The following is a 17,350-nucleotide window of genomic DNA, read 5'->3' on the forward strand; positions in this document are numbered from 1 at the left end:
ATCCGGTGCAGAACCAGTTAGTCCTGGATGGATCCTGCTTTTGGAAACCTATTCTCTGGAATAACACAGCATCCTAACTGTATCCAGCAACTGTTATTCCACTCTGCTTAAAAAGAAAAAAAACTTTTCCCACAAGCTTTTATAGTGATCTTGTCCTATAGCTGTGATGAGCTGTTGAGTTGTCTGGTCTGTTGAGCTCTGGTCTGTCCTGTGTGGGATGTTCAGCTCTTTATCTGTCAGTCCTGAAGCTGGTTTAAGGTCATCCTTTAATTACTTCTCATCCTGTCCATCACTGGCAGTGATACTCCCTCCAGCCTGCCAGAGGCCAGTGGGCCAGCCATCAGTCCTGCTCTTTAAAAAGCCTTTTTAGAATGAAAATGGCTCCGTCTTGGGCGGACAAATTCTCAGCATTTACTTTAACCTATTTGCAGCAGCAGTTCTGTAAATCAGGGCATTTCAGATAGCATCAGATAACATGCCAAGGACAGAAAAAGTAGGCCTATGCTAAAGTAATCTTTTTATTGTGGCACCCTGGCACATGTATTGTCCTGTGTGACAGAGTATCTCCATCTGGTGCTCCCAGCAGGCCAAAATAAATGCTAAGAATTATTTTCAGATGTCATCTGAGCTAGAACTGGTGGTAGGAGTTACACGTGTGCAGATAGCATTTCTGTGACAGGCTCTGCTGTTAATGTGCTTTCATGTACAGATAATGGGTGACACCTTTTTTTTTTTTTTTTTTTTTTTTTTGGACAGCGATGGTCAGACAGTATATATATATGAGCAGAGGTCAAAGTGTTAACTGTTTGATTTGTCTCTTCTCCACAGTCTGTTCCTGTTATCCAACGGCACACTGCTGATCACCCAGGTCAAGCCCAGGAACACAGGGACCTACAAGTGTGTCGGCCGTGGCCTCAGAGGGTCCCATGTTACACTGGAGGCCTCCCTCCTCATAGCTGGTATATATACACACACACACACACACACACACACACACACACACACACACACACACACACACACACACACACACACACACACACACACACACACACACACACACACACATATACACGCACGCACGCAGTTGTTGAACTGGCGAGAGATAAACACCTGTGATTCTGTAATCTGAGAGTGAGAGAGGCATTTGGATTACATATTTATACCCCCCACCCACCCACCCCCTCGCATTCTGCTCTTTCCTCCCTTCTTCTTCTGGCTCTTTCACTTAGAGCCAGATCTCTCCAATGATAATCACATTCCCTTATTGACATCCGGCCCAGCTGTATCCACTGCACACGCGACGCCGGAGCATTTTCCTGCTTCCCCTCCATATTATTTCCTCCTCCAGTCAAGCCGTTTGCCAAACTTGTTTAGCTCAACAAGCTTCTCCAAAGTGCACCTGGCCGAACAAGCAGCGAAAGCAACGTTAGATAACATACCAGTATGACTCAAACTGGTTAACGAGCAGTGTAATTATGAGCTTGGGAAATGTCATTAGACTTGCTTCTGTGATGTTCAAACAACATCAGTAGAAATTTACTACTAAGAAATGACTCATTTCAAATGAGTATGTGTTAAACCACTTTTAAAATGAAAACAAACAGAACTATAAGAAATATAATGTTGTGGTTGCACGTAAAGATCAGGTTCTCATATATGCAGGGAAAATAATGTAACAAACAAGTCCAGACACATAAAGTTGTTTTAATATTGCACATAACCACGCCAGCTCTGTTCCTGTAACCATTACTCCAAAGAGAATCTGTTTTTAATGGCGGCTCAAGCGTAAAGCAGGAACAGTCTGTAGTATTGTCTTCCTTTACTAGTCAGAATTTGGAAATGCAAGTGCATGCAAGTGAAATATTTTCTATAAGCTTAGGGCTGGAATTTTCTATGCATTTCAAAGTCCTGAACACTTTATTCCCCTCGATCAGCCCCCTTTTCCCCCCCAAGGGTTTTTGGATTAAGGAGGTACGACTGTAGCTGCAGATTTAACCCAGTGAACCACAGCTCCATTTAAATACCTTAATTCACTTAATCTGATGGTAATCCCTGCAGGCATTATAGGGGATTGTGTCACAGTAGAATTCAGTATTTAGGGACAAGTTTAAACAGTCACTCCATCGTAGCTCAACCTAATTCATTTCCCACTGCCCCACCCCCCCCTCCCAGCTCGACTTCCCTTTCATCCTCTGAGAAATGTGTGTTTTCTTCTGTTCTCATTAATTGATTCAGATCTTAGACTCATAGAAGGTCGTAGCCACTGACCAGCTTTCAGAGAGTTGTCGGCCAATAAAGTATTAATGACTTCCATTTGGGACACACACAGTATTAAACCACACAGTAGTGGGAGGTCTTGTGAGTCTTTGTACCACAGATCACATTCCACTTTCCGTATAGGAGCTGCCAGTTTTGATATGACCCACCTCACACAGGCTTTAATTCCCACACAACCTATGTACTCAGTTAGCCTACTGTGCGCTTTGTTCTCTAATTACTGTGACAGGGCGCTCCAAATCAGAGGACTTTTCCTAACAAGACAGGATATCTGCGTTGGAATTAAGTCTGCTCAGGGCTGCTCATGAAATTCAAAATCAGTAATGCTTCACTGGCTCTGAAGACCGATATATGATTATCAGGGGCCTCGTGTAAATGGAAATCAATTCATCCTGCATTCGAATTGCTAGTTGATGCTGAACATTCTCACTCTCTCTGCTTTTCCAACCACAGAGATAGACGAGATGGTGCCCAAGATGTCGAAGGTTTTCACAGCGGACACCCTGCAGCGGGTAGCCTGTCGTCCCCCACGTGGCAAACCTGAGCCCCAGGTCTGGTGGGAGAGAGGAGGTCAGCGGGTACCCACGGAGGGCAGAGTGTACCAGGATGGCCTGGATCTGGTCTTCAGTCCTACAGAGGAAGGAGACTCAGGCACCTACACCTGCGTGGCCCAGAACAGGGCAGGACGCAGGACACAGGAGGTCACCTTCACTGTGGCCAGTAAGTCCATACACAGACATCTTTAAAGGGACACTTCATCATGTAGCTCAGTTTACCCATCACAAGGAGTACATCTCCTGGGAAACTGTTTTGTAATGTTGTAGAAAGTCTAAACAAAATAACCCTCAGCTTGGCGCTGAGACTTAAAATTATTAACAGAAGGAGGCAGAGGAGACCTGTTGTAAGATGTTTTCACAAAGCGTCAAGGGAGATGTAGGATCCAGTGTTTTTGGAGCTTTACCCTGACTAAAGATATTTTAAAAAATCTGGATATCTCTTCTTCTGCTGCATTCAATTTTGCAAATGTTTTAATCATTCTCTGGTGAGTCAAAAAAATGTAATAGATTTCTTGTTGAATTTAAGATTGTTTACTGACACACAACATACAATGAACATACTCTCTTTTTTACAATAAGTTTTGTTCTTTAATGTCAGGAGCCTGTTGGGAGCACTTGGACCTTTTACTAGATACACAGGGATTAATGGTGTCTATGTCTAGGTCATGACCAATGTGCTAAGCTCATTAAGATAAGATCAGCCTTTATTGATCCCCAGAGGGGAAATTCAGGTCTTATAGCAGCACAAACACAGAACAAGAACAATAAAAAGAGAAGTTAAAATAAGAATAAATGAAATAAAATAAGAGAAATATACGATTAGTATAAGAGTAGAAACTATACAAAATCTATACAAGAATGAAGAAGTGTAGTCCTTCAAGGCACTGCTATTTAGCTGATGAGCTACATGGCATGTGGCATATATGTATATTCTTGTGGGTAGGTGTAAAATGTCTGTGCTTATTTAATATGTTATATGTGTGCGTCTTTTCACAGCTGCCCCGGTGTGGGTGACGAGGCCTCAGGACAGCCACCTAGAGGAGGGTAAACCAGGTTACCTTCACTGTCACGCTCAGGCCAACCCTGAACCTGAGGTCACATGGCTCCGCAACCACATCATGATCACACCAGAGGTCAGTTACCAAACACAAAAACACACACAAACACCAATATTGGTGTCTTTTTCTGACATGCATTCTGTCTACACCCATCAGATGAAAAATATCTTCTTTTTTTTTTTTTTTTTTTTGTTTCTCTAGGACTCTCGATATAAGCTGTTCTCTAACGGCACCCTCAAGATCAACAATGTGGAGGTGTACGACGGACTAGTGTACGGCTGTGAAACCAGGACTGTAGGCGGCCGACTGACTGGGCAAGCTAGAGTTATTGTACTTGGTAAGCAGTGAGGGAATTATATAATATATACAGTCGGTAATACTTTGAGTGTACACTGAGCAAATACTTGAAGTTATTCCCCAGACTGAAGGATGATGTGTAATGAGTGAAATCACATCCAGGCTATAATGAGTAATACATTGTTGAGAGAAAATGGAAAAACATATATGGTCATGCTTGTGAGCGTGAATATGTGTGTTTCCTAAAATAGGAAAAGCATGTCCATGTTGTGTCCCTAGGCTTCCTGCAGGACACCCACAGAGGTGTAAAATATGACTCATGCATGGCAGCTTTATCCGAGGCTCCATTTTAACACATTATCTCCATGTTAAATTCCTATCAGCGTATCTCTGCTCCTATAGGATTACTGTGATAAATGGCTGGCTTGTGACTGTTTTGTCTGGCCGATCTCTCTGTTTATAAGATCTCAGCCTCTGATAGACTTCAGTTTTTACGCTCAACAGATCTGTATCTCTACGTGTGCATGAAGCCACTTTTTTTTTTCTTGAATGTGTCTGAACTTGATTAGCATCAGCTTGTTGTCATTTTATCTGCAGTGCGAGTTGCACAAAAGAGGCTTTGACATGTCTCACCCCCAACCACGTTAACCACGTTAACCATGTGTGTAATGTGGCTGTGGTGTTCTGACTTGTGTTCCAGAGAAGCTGAAGTTCACCCCGACCCCCCAGCCTTCCCAGTGCCTGGAGCTGGATAACGAGATCACCATCCAGTGCTCTGCTAAAGGCAGAGAGAGACCAACCATCCGCTGGACCAAAGCAGGTGAGCACGTCGCTCTACCAAAATGCAGCAGAACCCTTCATTCCTTTTTTTATCTAATGATGACAAATGCTGTTTCCATGGGCATGTGTGTAAACATCTGCAATAAACAGAGTATGAAGGAAGGTTAATCATCACGGATCATTTCCTCCATTCATCTGCGTTTTGCCATGATTTAGTCGATTTAAACACTTGAATTCCACATACAGCAACAGACTCAGTGGTCCTAACCCCACTTTTCGCTGTGTGTCTCTCTGTCTCCCCCTGCAGACGGAGGAGAGCTGCCGCCCCGGGTGGAGACGAGGAACGGCCAGCTCCACTTCACCAAAGTCACCCGCAGCGACGCCGGCAACTACACCTGCATCGCCTCCAACAGCCTCCAGGGGGAGATCAGGGCCCTGGTGAGCCTCATCGTGGCAGGTAAAGAACGAGCCAATTATAGTCATCAATCCCACATAGAAATAATTTTTGGTCTCAGTACAAAAGAGTCCTTGATCATTTTTTGTGGGGCGAACACAGCAGCATTCATTGTGCACTCTGTGGCCTTTTTTTTGCGCAGTAAATAATTGACTTTGGGTTGTAGAGTGTAACTGAGATGTAAACCACAGTCTGTAAAGGAAATGTTATGGCCCAGTTGTGGTGTGAGTGTTGTGTTAACGAGTATGTGCGTGTGTGTGTGTGCACATATAGTGTACATTGACTTTAAGGTGCAACCAGAGACCACAACGGTGTACCAAGGACACACAGCCATCCTGCACTGTCAGGCCACCGGCGACCCCGAACCTCACATCCACTGGATGGTCAAAGACAAGACGCTGGACATCAGTAAGAACAGGAGGTAAATGAGACACGTGGCTTTTTGATCTGCCTTCAACCATTATGCACTCTGTGGATTACAGTTTGTGATTACAGGTTCCAAACTGGATTAATTGCAGTTGCATGTCTGTGCATTCATAATACATTTAGCTCGTGCAAATATACTTTTACACACCTGAATACAATCGTACAATTGGTATCAAGAACTTCTCTCACTACCAGATTATTTCTAAAGTGGCACATAGGAGGGGTTTAAGAGAATTTGTCACAGCCCCCAATAGTATTGTACTTTCTTTAAGTAATGTACAGAATTACATGTGTGGTCTAGACCTTTTGTACGAGTCATGAACAGATGTCCTACCTCTCTCCACAGGGAGAAATTAATAATTCACAAATTGTCTGGTTTGACTTGACAATGTGAACGCCTTAATCTACATGAATTTGGGCTTTTGATATGTTAACAAAATTAGGTGAAATAATCATGAATAACTTAAAAACATGTAATGCAAAATTTATATTCTGTTCACCATATTTTTTGATTTATTGGCGTATGTTAACATGGCACGGTTTTGCTAATATTATCGGATACTTTCGAATACTCTAATAACAGTACTGACACTGCTGTTTCTGTTTTCGCCTTCTGATTTCCAACAGTGGGCTCTGCGGTGTGAAGTTCTTCTCTTAACACTTGAGTAACATTTTTGTGAATGAAACTTGCCCACAAACAGAGAAGAGCAGGCAGCAACTTAAGGGGCGTTAAATATGCTAAAGATCAAATTTTACACACAGCCACCTTCTCATGACCAGGTTGAAACTAGCAATTTTTATGACACGTTTGTGCAGTTAAGGGGGTTTTAACTTGACGCTTCACACAAGAAAAGATTTAGGATAAGAATATAAAATGTTCTTGAATGAGGCCCTTTGTGTATATGAAGTTAAATTTGATATAAATTACCTCTACCTTTATCCATTCTGTCCCCTCTTTCTTCCAGGATACAGAAGATGCCCAATGGCTCCTTGGTGATTTCAGACGTTACTACAGATGACACAGGCAGATACACATGTGTGGCCGGAAACAGCTGCAGCATCAAAGACCTCGTGGCTCAGCTGTATGTCGTGGGTGAGTTTAATCCGAACGTACGGCCATACAAACATATGTACACAGGCTGCTTTTGTTGGGAACAAAGGTTGCACACATAAGGGCCAAAGCCTGGATCACATGTAAAGGATGAAGGCATTAATTAGACCTTCAACCTCTGCATGTCATCCATCACGGTTAATAACCTCAGCCACATCTCTGACGCCACGGCAGTCACTGGGGTGACGGGATTGGGCAGACGTTAGATCTAATAACGCTTCAAAAACTCTGGCTCCTTGTGTGCTGACTGGAGCTGAAAATTACAGTCACACACTTGCAATAGTTTCCCACATCAACTCGTTATCTCCCAAAGCAGCAGGATGGTATTCCAGTTTAGTTCAGAGTAGGAAACAATTTAATTTGCGTGACAGTACTGCCCAACAAAGCCTCACAGGTCTTCTGTAGAGTTTTTGTGTGACAGCTTCCTAAGCAGATTGCCTCTCATATTTCCATTTACACTCTTACAACTCTCAATTTTAAAATCTACTCTTGGAATTTGATCGTGCTTAAACTGAAGCTAAGAGAACAGAATGTGCTGAAAGATGTAACACAATATGTGATGCTGGTTAAAGACTTTTTTAAGATATCAAACGCTGACTGTTTCAGAACATTTTTAGTTGACCATATTTGCTGCCTCTGCCCAACAGAAAAACCAGTGCCATCCTTTGATGATGACTTGGACAAAGCGCCCTACAAGATGATCCAAACCATCGGCCTGTCAGTGGGGGCAGCTGTGGCTTACATCATTGTAGTGCTTGGACTCATGTTCTACTGCAAAAAGAGACGCCACGCCAAGAGACTGCAGAAAGGCCAGGACGGAGAGGAGCCGGAGATGGAGTGTCTGAATGGTATGAATATTTGGTGGAGACAAACTTTTATTCATTTGTGGACAGGCAGCTGTATAATCAGTCCGGGGGGGTTATGTGAGTATTTTATATTCCCTCAACTTCATGGTCTTCATACTGTTGTTGAAAGGTTTAGGATATGTGCTGCCATCTTGTGTTGATCTGGGGTATTGCAGCAAACATGTAAGATCATTTTGATTCAATTCAGTTTATTTTGTATAGCCCAAAATCACAAATTACAAATTTGCCTCAGAGGGCTTTACAATCTGTACACATGCGACATCCTCTGTCCCAGAACCCTCACATAGGCACAGGAAAAACTCCTCTTCAACAGGGAGAAGAAAGGAAGAAACCCATGGGAGAGCGACAGAGGAGGGATCCTTTTCCCAGGATGGACAGAATGCAATAGATGTCATGTGTACAGAATGAACAGCATAACACATACACATTCAATGTATATGACTTTCACAGTATTAAGCAGAGTAACAAAGGAAAAATTAAGAATACTTATAAAAGCAGCAATAACTATAGTAGAATTAAAATAATGATATAGGGAATAGTATTAGTAATGTCACTAATAATAACAATCGAAGTAGCAGTGGGTGTCAGCCGGGTCACAGCAGGAGGCACGACCACGGTCCAGGGACCACAACGATTCGTGGAAACCTGCAACGCGAGAAAGCAAAAAGGCTTCAGGGTGGAAGCAAAGCTGATATGCTTAATGGTACAGGGAATAGTAATAGTAATGTGACTAATAATAATAATGGTAGTAGCAGTTGGTGTCAGCAGGGCCATAGCAGGAGGCACGACCACAGTCCAGGTACAGCCACGATTTATGGAAACCTGCATGGCGAGAAAGCACAAAGACTCCAGGGTAGAAGCAAGTCAATAAGCATAATAGTAATGTGACTAATACTAATAGTGGTAGTAGCAGTGGGTGTCAGCAGGGCCACAGCAGGTGGCACGATGACAGTCCAAATATAACCCCGATTCCTGGGAACCTGCGAGGCGGACACGAGCTGTGTCCTAATTTCACAGCACACTTTGATTCTGTTCAGATTTTGAGTGTGTCATGTGTAAATACTAGAAAAGTGACAGAATGTAGTCAACTCAACCATCAATATGCATCCCAAAAAAATTTGATTTCTGAGTGGATTGATGTACACAAGGAAATGAAGCAGCTGCTTTGAACTGGGAAAAAATAAAAATAAATGTGGATGATTACAAGAAATATAATATAATAATATAATATGTTGGGAAAAACAGATAGCTATGTCTTTATGAAATTTGATCCGTAGTAACATTCCCAGGTAACGGATTGATTTACATTTGACCACTAACTGTAGAAATAGCACACTATAAAGATTTGTGGTACCTTATTCAACATTCCGTATTATTCCGTGTTATTTTCAAACAGCATCTTTGCTCCACGTTTAAAGAAAACTTGTTCTTCTGACAACTTGTTCTTCTGACACTCTTAGATTTGGCTTAGCAGAGCTACATGTTGGTTTTCACAAGACAATGACGAATACATTACATTACATCATGATCCTGACCCTGTTTGGTGTGTGTTGTGTTTGTTAGGAGGAGCCGTTCAACAAAATGGCCACACGACCGCCGAGATCCAAGAAGAGGTGGCACTCACCAACATGGGTACCATGGCAACAACCGAGAAACGCCACAGCCATGTCAACAACGATAAGCTCCACTTTCCTCGAGCAAACCTACAAACCATCACTACTTTAGGTAGATTGATTAATGCAGTCGTCTTCTGTGTGTATTAACTGAGAATGAAGGTCTTTGTGCTCTAACTTAATAGAAAGTCACCTGATCTTTAAGCTGTAACTAAATAGATAAACCTAATGAAACAAGATGTGCAACATATTGAGCATGTGTTCTGACATTGACTCTCTGGTGTGTGTGAATGTTTGTTCAGGCAAAGGGGAGTTTGGTGAGGTGCTGCTGTGCAAAGCTAAGGGCATCGAGGAGAGCGAGGAGGAGACGGTGGTGTTGGTGAAGAGCCTGCAGACCAGAGATGAGCAGCTCCAGCTCGACTTCCGCCGCGAAGCCGAAATGTTCGCAAAGCTCAGCCACCCCAATGTCGCCCGCCTGTTGGGCCTGTGCAGGGAGGCGGAGCCCCACTACACCATCCTAGAGTACTATGACCTGGTGAGCACACAGAAATAGAAGCGGGCACACACAAAAAATAAGGAAAAAAAAAAATCTCATACATGCATCTTTTTGCTTTTATCATAACAGGGAGACTTAAAGCAATTCCTGAGAATTTCCAAAAGCAAAGATGACAAAGTCAAATCTCAGCCCATCAGCACCAAGACCAAAGTAAGTGTTGAAATACAAGTTCTTGTTGACGGTTAATAAATAGATCAGTCTACGCTTAATATGAAGCTACAGCCAGACGGTTGGCGTATAGCTAAGCTTGTGAAGTGGTAACATATGTGCAGTAATCAAGATCTTAAGAACAATGAGCTAAGAGAAAGATTAGAATATGTATCAAGGGACCAACTGTAACTGTAGCAGCTAACCTCAAAAGACCGGGGTCAAGAAGTCTACACATGGGAAAACCGCAAACATGGCTCTGTCCAAAGTTGAAGAAATCCACCAACATGTTATAGCACCTCTTAAGCTCACTTTTTGACACGTAATATCAAAGTGTAGACATTGTTGTCATGGTTTTATGTCATGGTGATGTGTTGGACAATTTTTTTGGTCAGTGGAGTTCAGTCGAGGAGAACTTGGTAATTCCTTCTGCTTGTAAATTAATTCTAAAAGTCACTTTACCCTCTTGTTTGTTCAGGTTTCCATCTGTGCCCAGGTGGCTCATGGGATGGAGCATCTGTCCAATCACCGCTTCGTTCACAAAGACCTAGCCGCCCGAAACTGCCTGATCAACAGTCAGAGACGCATTAAGTTGTCGTCGCTCAGCCTCAGCAAGGACGTCTACAACAGGTCGGTTAGAAAAGGAACTTGATTTAAAAATAATCACCCACTTAAGTTATTAACTACAATAAATGATGATTCAAATAAATAAAAAAAAGAGGAATATCTGTTCATCTGGCTGATCTGATTCGTTTCCATCTCCCTGTCCTTTCTCTTGTGTGCATGTATGTAGTGAGTACTATCACTACAGACAGGCATGGATCCCGCTGCGCTGGCTCCCGTCAGAGTCTGTGTTTGAAGACGACTTCTCCACCAAGTCTGATGTGTGGGCCTTTGGAGTGCTGATGTGGGAAGTGTTCAGTCACGGGGAAATGCCGTATACCAAACTCAGTGATGACGAGGTGCTGGAAGGTCAGTATGATGCTTTTATTTTTAGACCAGGTGCTGATTCAGCACACAAAACAACAAGATGTCTTTCAAGAGTAATGAGGCCCCTAATGGTTATCGGAAATAAGAGATTTTTAACAAACCACTTGTGTCTGTGTTTCTGATTGGGTTTAACCTCCCTCTCTCTGCTGGTCCTTCGTCCTCTCCAGGTCTGAAGACAGGAAAGCTGAAGCTGCCAGTTCCAGATGGATGCCCCTCCAAGATCTACAAGCTCATGGTCCGCTGCCAAGCGATAAGCCTCAAAGAGCGCCCCTCCTTCACTGAAATCGTCCACGCCCTGGGAGACCTGCCCTCTGACAGCAAAGTCTGAGACGCCCATGACCCCACATCAGAGGGGAACTTTGACCAACCCCCCTTTCTCCAAAATAAAGACAGGAATGCTGGATTATTAGTCTCAAACATTTCAGGGAAGAGGGTTGAGGAGGAGACACTTTTTTTTTTATATATGCATTTCAAACTGCGTGTGTGTGGATAAGACTTCTTTGGTACATCAGTGGAACGTTTTTTGTGAATGGGCTTCTTGTGAGCAGTGCCAGGAGTTTACGTTTGCCTTAACCGCAGCATGGATGACCCTTCTCGTGAGTCCCCGTCTGTGGTTCCACTGTGACCCTGCCTGCCCATTCTGTGAGCGCTCTCTCCCTGAGACACTTTGTTTCACAGAGCCTCACAACCTCAGTGCCTCTAGCCCTCCACACACACACACACACACACACACACACACACACACACACACACACACACACACACACACACACACACACACACACACTCACCCAGTATGTTACAGTGCTCTCACAAGCTCAGATCAATAGGAACTATTCGTCGGAAGTTTAGGAAAACGTTGGTTCACTGCTCCGTCAAGTCTGAAAAAATATTGAAGGGAATTTGTGGAACCTAATGTAAATTCACTTGAGCATTGAAGCTTCAACTACTTGGGAGTGTGTGGAGTGAGATCGTTTAAACTGGTCTGCTTGAACGGAAAATCCAATCAGCTGCACTGGACTGTTCCCACGCTACAGTGTACGTTCAAAGAAGAAATGGAATAGGGTTTGCATGAAGGTTCGTCTGTTACGCTTGTGATTTGGGACGTGATGAAACTTGTGGAAAAAGTCATCTGTGTTATGGTAACACTTCAGGAACATGAAAAAAAGATCAAGTTTATAGCCAAGGAATTTATTGAATAGATGATTGTGTGGGCTTTGTACGGTTTTATGAGTGTGTTCTGTTCTTGTATTAACTTTGAGGTGCTTGTTGGTCACAACCTATGGGTGAGAACACCCATTATACCACATTATCATGTTGCAGGCCTGCAGCCTATCACTGTGTTTTAACCTGCGACATCATTTCTTCAGAGGTCCAATCACAGTTTTCCTCCAGGTCCAATTGTTTTGTGCAATGCTGCAAAGTGGACCATCACACCAGGCAATGTGTACATAATGTAGAAGCCATGCACTAACTTCACTTAAAAGAATATCCCTCTTTATCTCTATCATGTTGTGTAGTAGGACATGCAGGTGCCTGTTTATTTATGATGAAGGTCCTGTCTTTTTTTTTATAACTATGTTCATAACAGAAAAGGTACTTCTCTGATGCTGTGTTCATTCTCACTGTCCATCTCGATGTGCGTTCAGTCTGGAAACCAGCTGAATACGCTAACACAGTACAAAGGAGGTCAAAAGAGTGACTGCTGGTCGCCAGTACTCATTTAAGTGCCTGGTAAATGAAGGATAATCTTAACTGTTTCCAATTTTTTTTTTTTTTACATTATCTAATCAAATGCAATGGCCTTTGTTTATGAACTTGTTTTATACATTGTTTTTAGTGTAATGTTTTGTTTTTATGAATGCTAGGCACTCACACCTAGACCTCTTTTTTTAATCTGCTTCAGCAAATGTTCACAGTAATCACAGATATATATACAAAAGTATACATGCTGCTGTCAATAAAGGTTCACAGTGTTTTTACCCCATGTGTTGTGATTAATACTGCAGATAGCAACACATCTTGAAGAAGTTCAGTTGATTTACAGACTGTGAATAACAGCTCCCTTTAAATACAAAGTCAATCTTTTAACCTTATGGTATGCTTTCAATAAGGGTCAGGAATAATACTGCAATTTATATTAAATGGGCTTTAATGTGTAAAACCACCTGTATTGCATTTTAAAAGAACCAACACTTGCAGTCCTGTCTTACTGCTAATCAAAAAGTTCTCTCATTAACCACTAGAGGGAGATGTATGTCTTCTGTTGATCTTTATAAATCTGATCCTTAAAGGATAAATATTTGTTCCATATATTTATGTTAGGAGTTGAATTTGCTAATATGGCCTTTTATAGCCACAAAAGAGATTTCCTACTTGAGTAAGTTCATTTTGCCCTGTAATTATTTTATTTCTAATATATAGGTGCCTACAGGAGACTACAGCAGTTCACTTTAGATGTTTCAGTGTTTCATATCCTATATCCCTCGATAATGCAGTTCAGGGGTGGAGTTTTGATTGGTTTTGATTGTCCAAATCCTGCATATTTTTGGCATTTTGTTCAGATACATTATGCAATTCTACACTTAACAGTTTTAATGCTAACTATAGAACTGTAAATTATAAATCAGTGTATTGTCGCTGGTTGCCTTTTACTTTAACTCTTCAGTTGTGTTTCATGTTGAGACAGGCGCTTTTGTTTGTCACACACTTCAAGAAGAACGTTATACAGACCAACTAAGACAAACATCCCCTCGATGCTGAACTTCTGAGTTTTTTAAATATAGAAGATTTCATATAGAGAATGACATAAAAATATCATAAATATCTCAGCATAAAAAAATTAGAAAACATATTATATTGTTTGTCATACAAAAAGTCAAAAAATTGAATGTCATAAAAATGATGTGAAAATATAATTGTGTAGGATCGCCAAGATTAAGTCTTATGAGGCTACACACCACTGACGCTGTTTAATTCATACTCCCTTCAAAACACTGACATCACCTTTAACCCCAGAATGACGTTGCGTTACCATGGTTACATTACTTCTCTTAAAGGAAACCCATCACACCTACAGTGAGCAGCATCAGAGTAATATCCCTTTGAGTCCCATAACCTAACAGTTTATGTTGACTTCATACTACACAACCAGTCCTGTTGAATGATGTCCTTAAGTCCATGAAGAGTCCACTACAATTGTATATTATGCCATAAGAGACTCACTGAAATGTAAAAAAAAGTATAATAGCATGGTATGTCATTTAAAGATCATACTATAGTTTGTCATGGTGGAGTGTGTAAAAAAAGTCAAAGCATACTTTTTCAAAACCAAGTCTCATGAAGGTCATTTTATATAGAAAATAATCATCAAAAAAGTTGATCATAGTATTGTATGCTGAAAAAAGTCAAATAATAGTATTTCGGAAAAAGTCATAAAAGGTAATAGTATAGTATTTAAAAGAACACCTAAAAAGTCATAGTAAAGTTGGTAGGAAAATTACATAAAAAAGTCACAGTATAGTAAATCAAAAATAGTCATAAAAAAGTCATTACAAAGTCATATTAAATTATTTTTAAAAAGAGTTTTAAAAAAGTACTAAAATTGTGTTTTATGGAAATAAAAGTCATATTATGGCATGTCTAAAAAAAGTAACAAAAAGTCAAAGTAGAGTATGTCAAAAGAAATCATAGTATGGTATGTAAATGAAAGTCACAAAAAGTCATAGTATAGTATTTAAAAGTCCTCAAATGTCCTTCTAAATTATGTTGAAAAAAAGTCATATTATATAGTATTACGAGGAATGTCCCAAAAAAAGTGTATGACAAAAAAAAGTATTATAAAAAAGTTACAAAAAGTAAAAGAAACATTCATAAAGAAAAGTCATAGTATAGTTAATCATAGTAAAGTAAAAAAGAGTCACAAAAACGTTATAGCATCGTATGGTGAAAAAGTCATACTAAAGAATGTTCAAAAAAGACAAAGTATAGCATGATGAAAAAAGTCAGTATAGAATTTTACAAAAGCCCTTAAAAAGTCATAATATAATGTGTAAAAAAAAGTAACAAATAAGTAATTGTATGGAATGTTAAAAAAAGTCATAAAAAAGCCATATCACAGAATGTCGAAAAAAGTCATCAACAGAAAGTAACAGTATAGTATGTCAAAAAAGTAAAAGCATAGAATGGCAAGAAACGTCATTAAAAGTCACAGTAAAGCACGTCAAAAATAAATCATAGTAAAGCATGTAATGTCCTTAAGAAGTCATAGTATAGTGTATGGAAAAATAGTCATAGTATTGAATGTTGAAAAAAGTCATGTTATAGTATGTTGAAAAATGTCTTTAAAAAAGGTATATAATAGCATGTTGAAAAAATTCATAAAAAAGTCATAGTATACTATGTCGAAAAAGACATTGTATAGTATGTTGAAAGAATAGTTTGGAGAAAAATGTCATAGTATAGTATGTTGAAAAGAGTAATAAAAAGTAATTGTGTAGTATGTCGAAGAAGTTATAGAATAGTATGTCCAAAAAAATAATTAAAAAGTCATAGTATAGTATGTCAAAAAGTCATAGTATAGTATGTCGTAAAAGTTATAAAATAGTCATAGAATAGTATGGGGAAAAAAGTCATAAAAATGTCATAGTATAGTATAGCTAAAAAAGTCATAGTAGAGTATGACAAAAAAGTCATGGTATAGTATGTTGAAAAGGTCATAAAAATATCATAGGATAGTATGTAAAAAAAATCATAAAAAAGTAATAGTGTAGTATGTTGAAAAACGTTATAGAATAGTATGTTGAAAAGAGTCATAAAATAGTCATATCACAGTATGTTGAAAAAAGTCATTAAAAAAATCATAGTATGTTGAAAAAGTAATTTAAAAAACCATAGTGTAGTATGTGGAAAAAAGTCATAGTGTAGTTTGGCGAAAAATCCTAGTTTAGTTTGTAAAAAAAAGACTAGTCGAAAAAGTCATAGTATAGTATGTCGAAAAAGACATAATAAGGTCATAGTATAGTATGTGCAAAAAGTTATAAAATAGTCATAGAATAGTTTGGAGAAAAATATCAGAGTATAGTATGTGAAAAAGTCATGAAAAAGTCATAGTATAGTATGAGGAAAAAAGCCATAAAAAAATAATATTATAGTATGTTGAAATACTTCGATATGCTAGCCGTCTACACAAGAAGGCTAGCAACATCAGCAAGGACTCAACCCACCCAGGTCACAGTCTGTTTGTCCCCCTGCCATCGGGGAGAAGGTACAGAACTATAAAAACCCGCACAAACAGACTGAGGAACAGCTTCTTCCCCAGAGCTGTGGCCTCCATTCCCATTTTTATCTTGTACATTGTTGTTATTATTGTTATTACTATTCTACACTGCTGCTGGCTAGCTGAGAGCTGCCAAACGGAATTTCGTTGTTCACTACAATGACAATAAAAAAACCTCTTTATCCTCTTTATCCTCTTTACATAGTCAGTATAGTCAGTCAAAAAAGTCATGAAAAAGTAATTGTATAGTAGGTTGAGAAAGTCAGTATACTCTGTCGAAAAAAGTCGAAAAAAGTCATAGTATAGTATGTCGCAAAACGGTAAAGCATGTTGAAAAAATACATAAAGAAGTCATAGTATGGTATGTCAAAAAAGTCACGAAAGTCATAGTATAGTATGTGGAAAAAAGTGATAAAAATGTGCAGTATAGTATGTCGCAAAAGTTATAAAGAAGTAATTGTACTATATGTCCAGAAAGCATGAAAATGTCATAGTATAGCATGTCAAAAAAAGTCATAATATAGTGGTATCGTCAAAAATAAGGGAATCACACGCAATGGGATAAATCAATGGAAGGCATTTTATTCAACAATTAAAAAAACAATTCCCAGGATGGGACGAGTCTTAAAGGCTGGAATCTGACCAGCTGCCTCCTATTTCTTGATGGCCTCCAGCTCAAACCAACCAGGAACCAAGAGCACTGAAACGATGATTATGATGATGATGATGATGATGATGATGATGATGATGATGATGATGATGATGTGGAATAAACAAGTGAAGGAGATGCTTAATCCAATGAGACATGCCAGATATGAGTTTATTCAATTCAAAGTACTCAACAGTCTCTACGGGACACCTATAAGAATGAACAGGGCAGGACTGAGTCATTCAAACCTCTGCTGGCGATGCCAAACAGAACAAGGTGATATTGTCC

The 17,350-nt window shown here is 39.9% G+C and overlaps 1 protein-coding gene across 1 annotated transcript in view; it reads left to right on the forward strand.

Annotated features, from left to right (window-relative positions):
* The window catches only part of ptk7b (protein tyrosine kinase 7b), a 69,422-nt gene extending 56,305 nt beyond the window's left edge, over positions 1 to 13,117 (forward strand). Inside the window, exons 6-20 of the mRNA XM_054599918.1 lie at positions 829 to 959; positions 2,734 to 3,000; positions 3,834 to 3,970; positions 4,097 to 4,232; positions 4,893 to 5,012; positions 5,280 to 5,429; positions 5,700 to 5,847; positions 6,818 to 6,945; positions 7,611 to 7,811; positions 9,393 to 9,554; positions 9,745 to 9,977; positions 10,068 to 10,148; positions 10,624 to 10,775; positions 10,939 to 11,117; positions 11,303 to 13,117. Of these exons, the coding sequence (XP_054455893.1) occupies positions 829 to 959; positions 2,734 to 3,000; positions 3,834 to 3,970; positions 4,097 to 4,232; positions 4,893 to 5,012; positions 5,280 to 5,429; positions 5,700 to 5,847; positions 6,818 to 6,945; positions 7,611 to 7,811; positions 9,393 to 9,554; positions 9,745 to 9,977; positions 10,068 to 10,148; positions 10,624 to 10,775; positions 10,939 to 11,117; positions 11,303 to 11,463 (2,386 nt within the window). The 3' untranslated portion in view covers positions 11,464 to 13,117. The remainder of the gene's footprint in view (positions 1 to 828; positions 960 to 2,733; positions 3,001 to 3,833; positions 3,971 to 4,096; positions 4,233 to 4,892; positions 5,013 to 5,279; positions 5,430 to 5,699; positions 5,848 to 6,817; positions 6,946 to 7,610; positions 7,812 to 9,392; positions 9,555 to 9,744; positions 9,978 to 10,067; positions 10,149 to 10,623; positions 10,776 to 10,938; positions 11,118 to 11,302) is intronic.
* Positions 13,118 to 17,350: the final 4,233 nt, after the last annotated feature.

Source organism: Anoplopoma fimbria, chromosome 6, assembly GCF_027596085.1.
Source record: "Anoplopoma fimbria isolate UVic2021 breed Golden Eagle Sablefish chromosome 6, Afim_UVic_2022, whole genome shotgun sequence".
NCBI lineage: Eukaryota > Metazoa > Chordata > Actinopteri > Perciformes > Anoplopomatidae > Anoplopoma > Anoplopoma fimbria.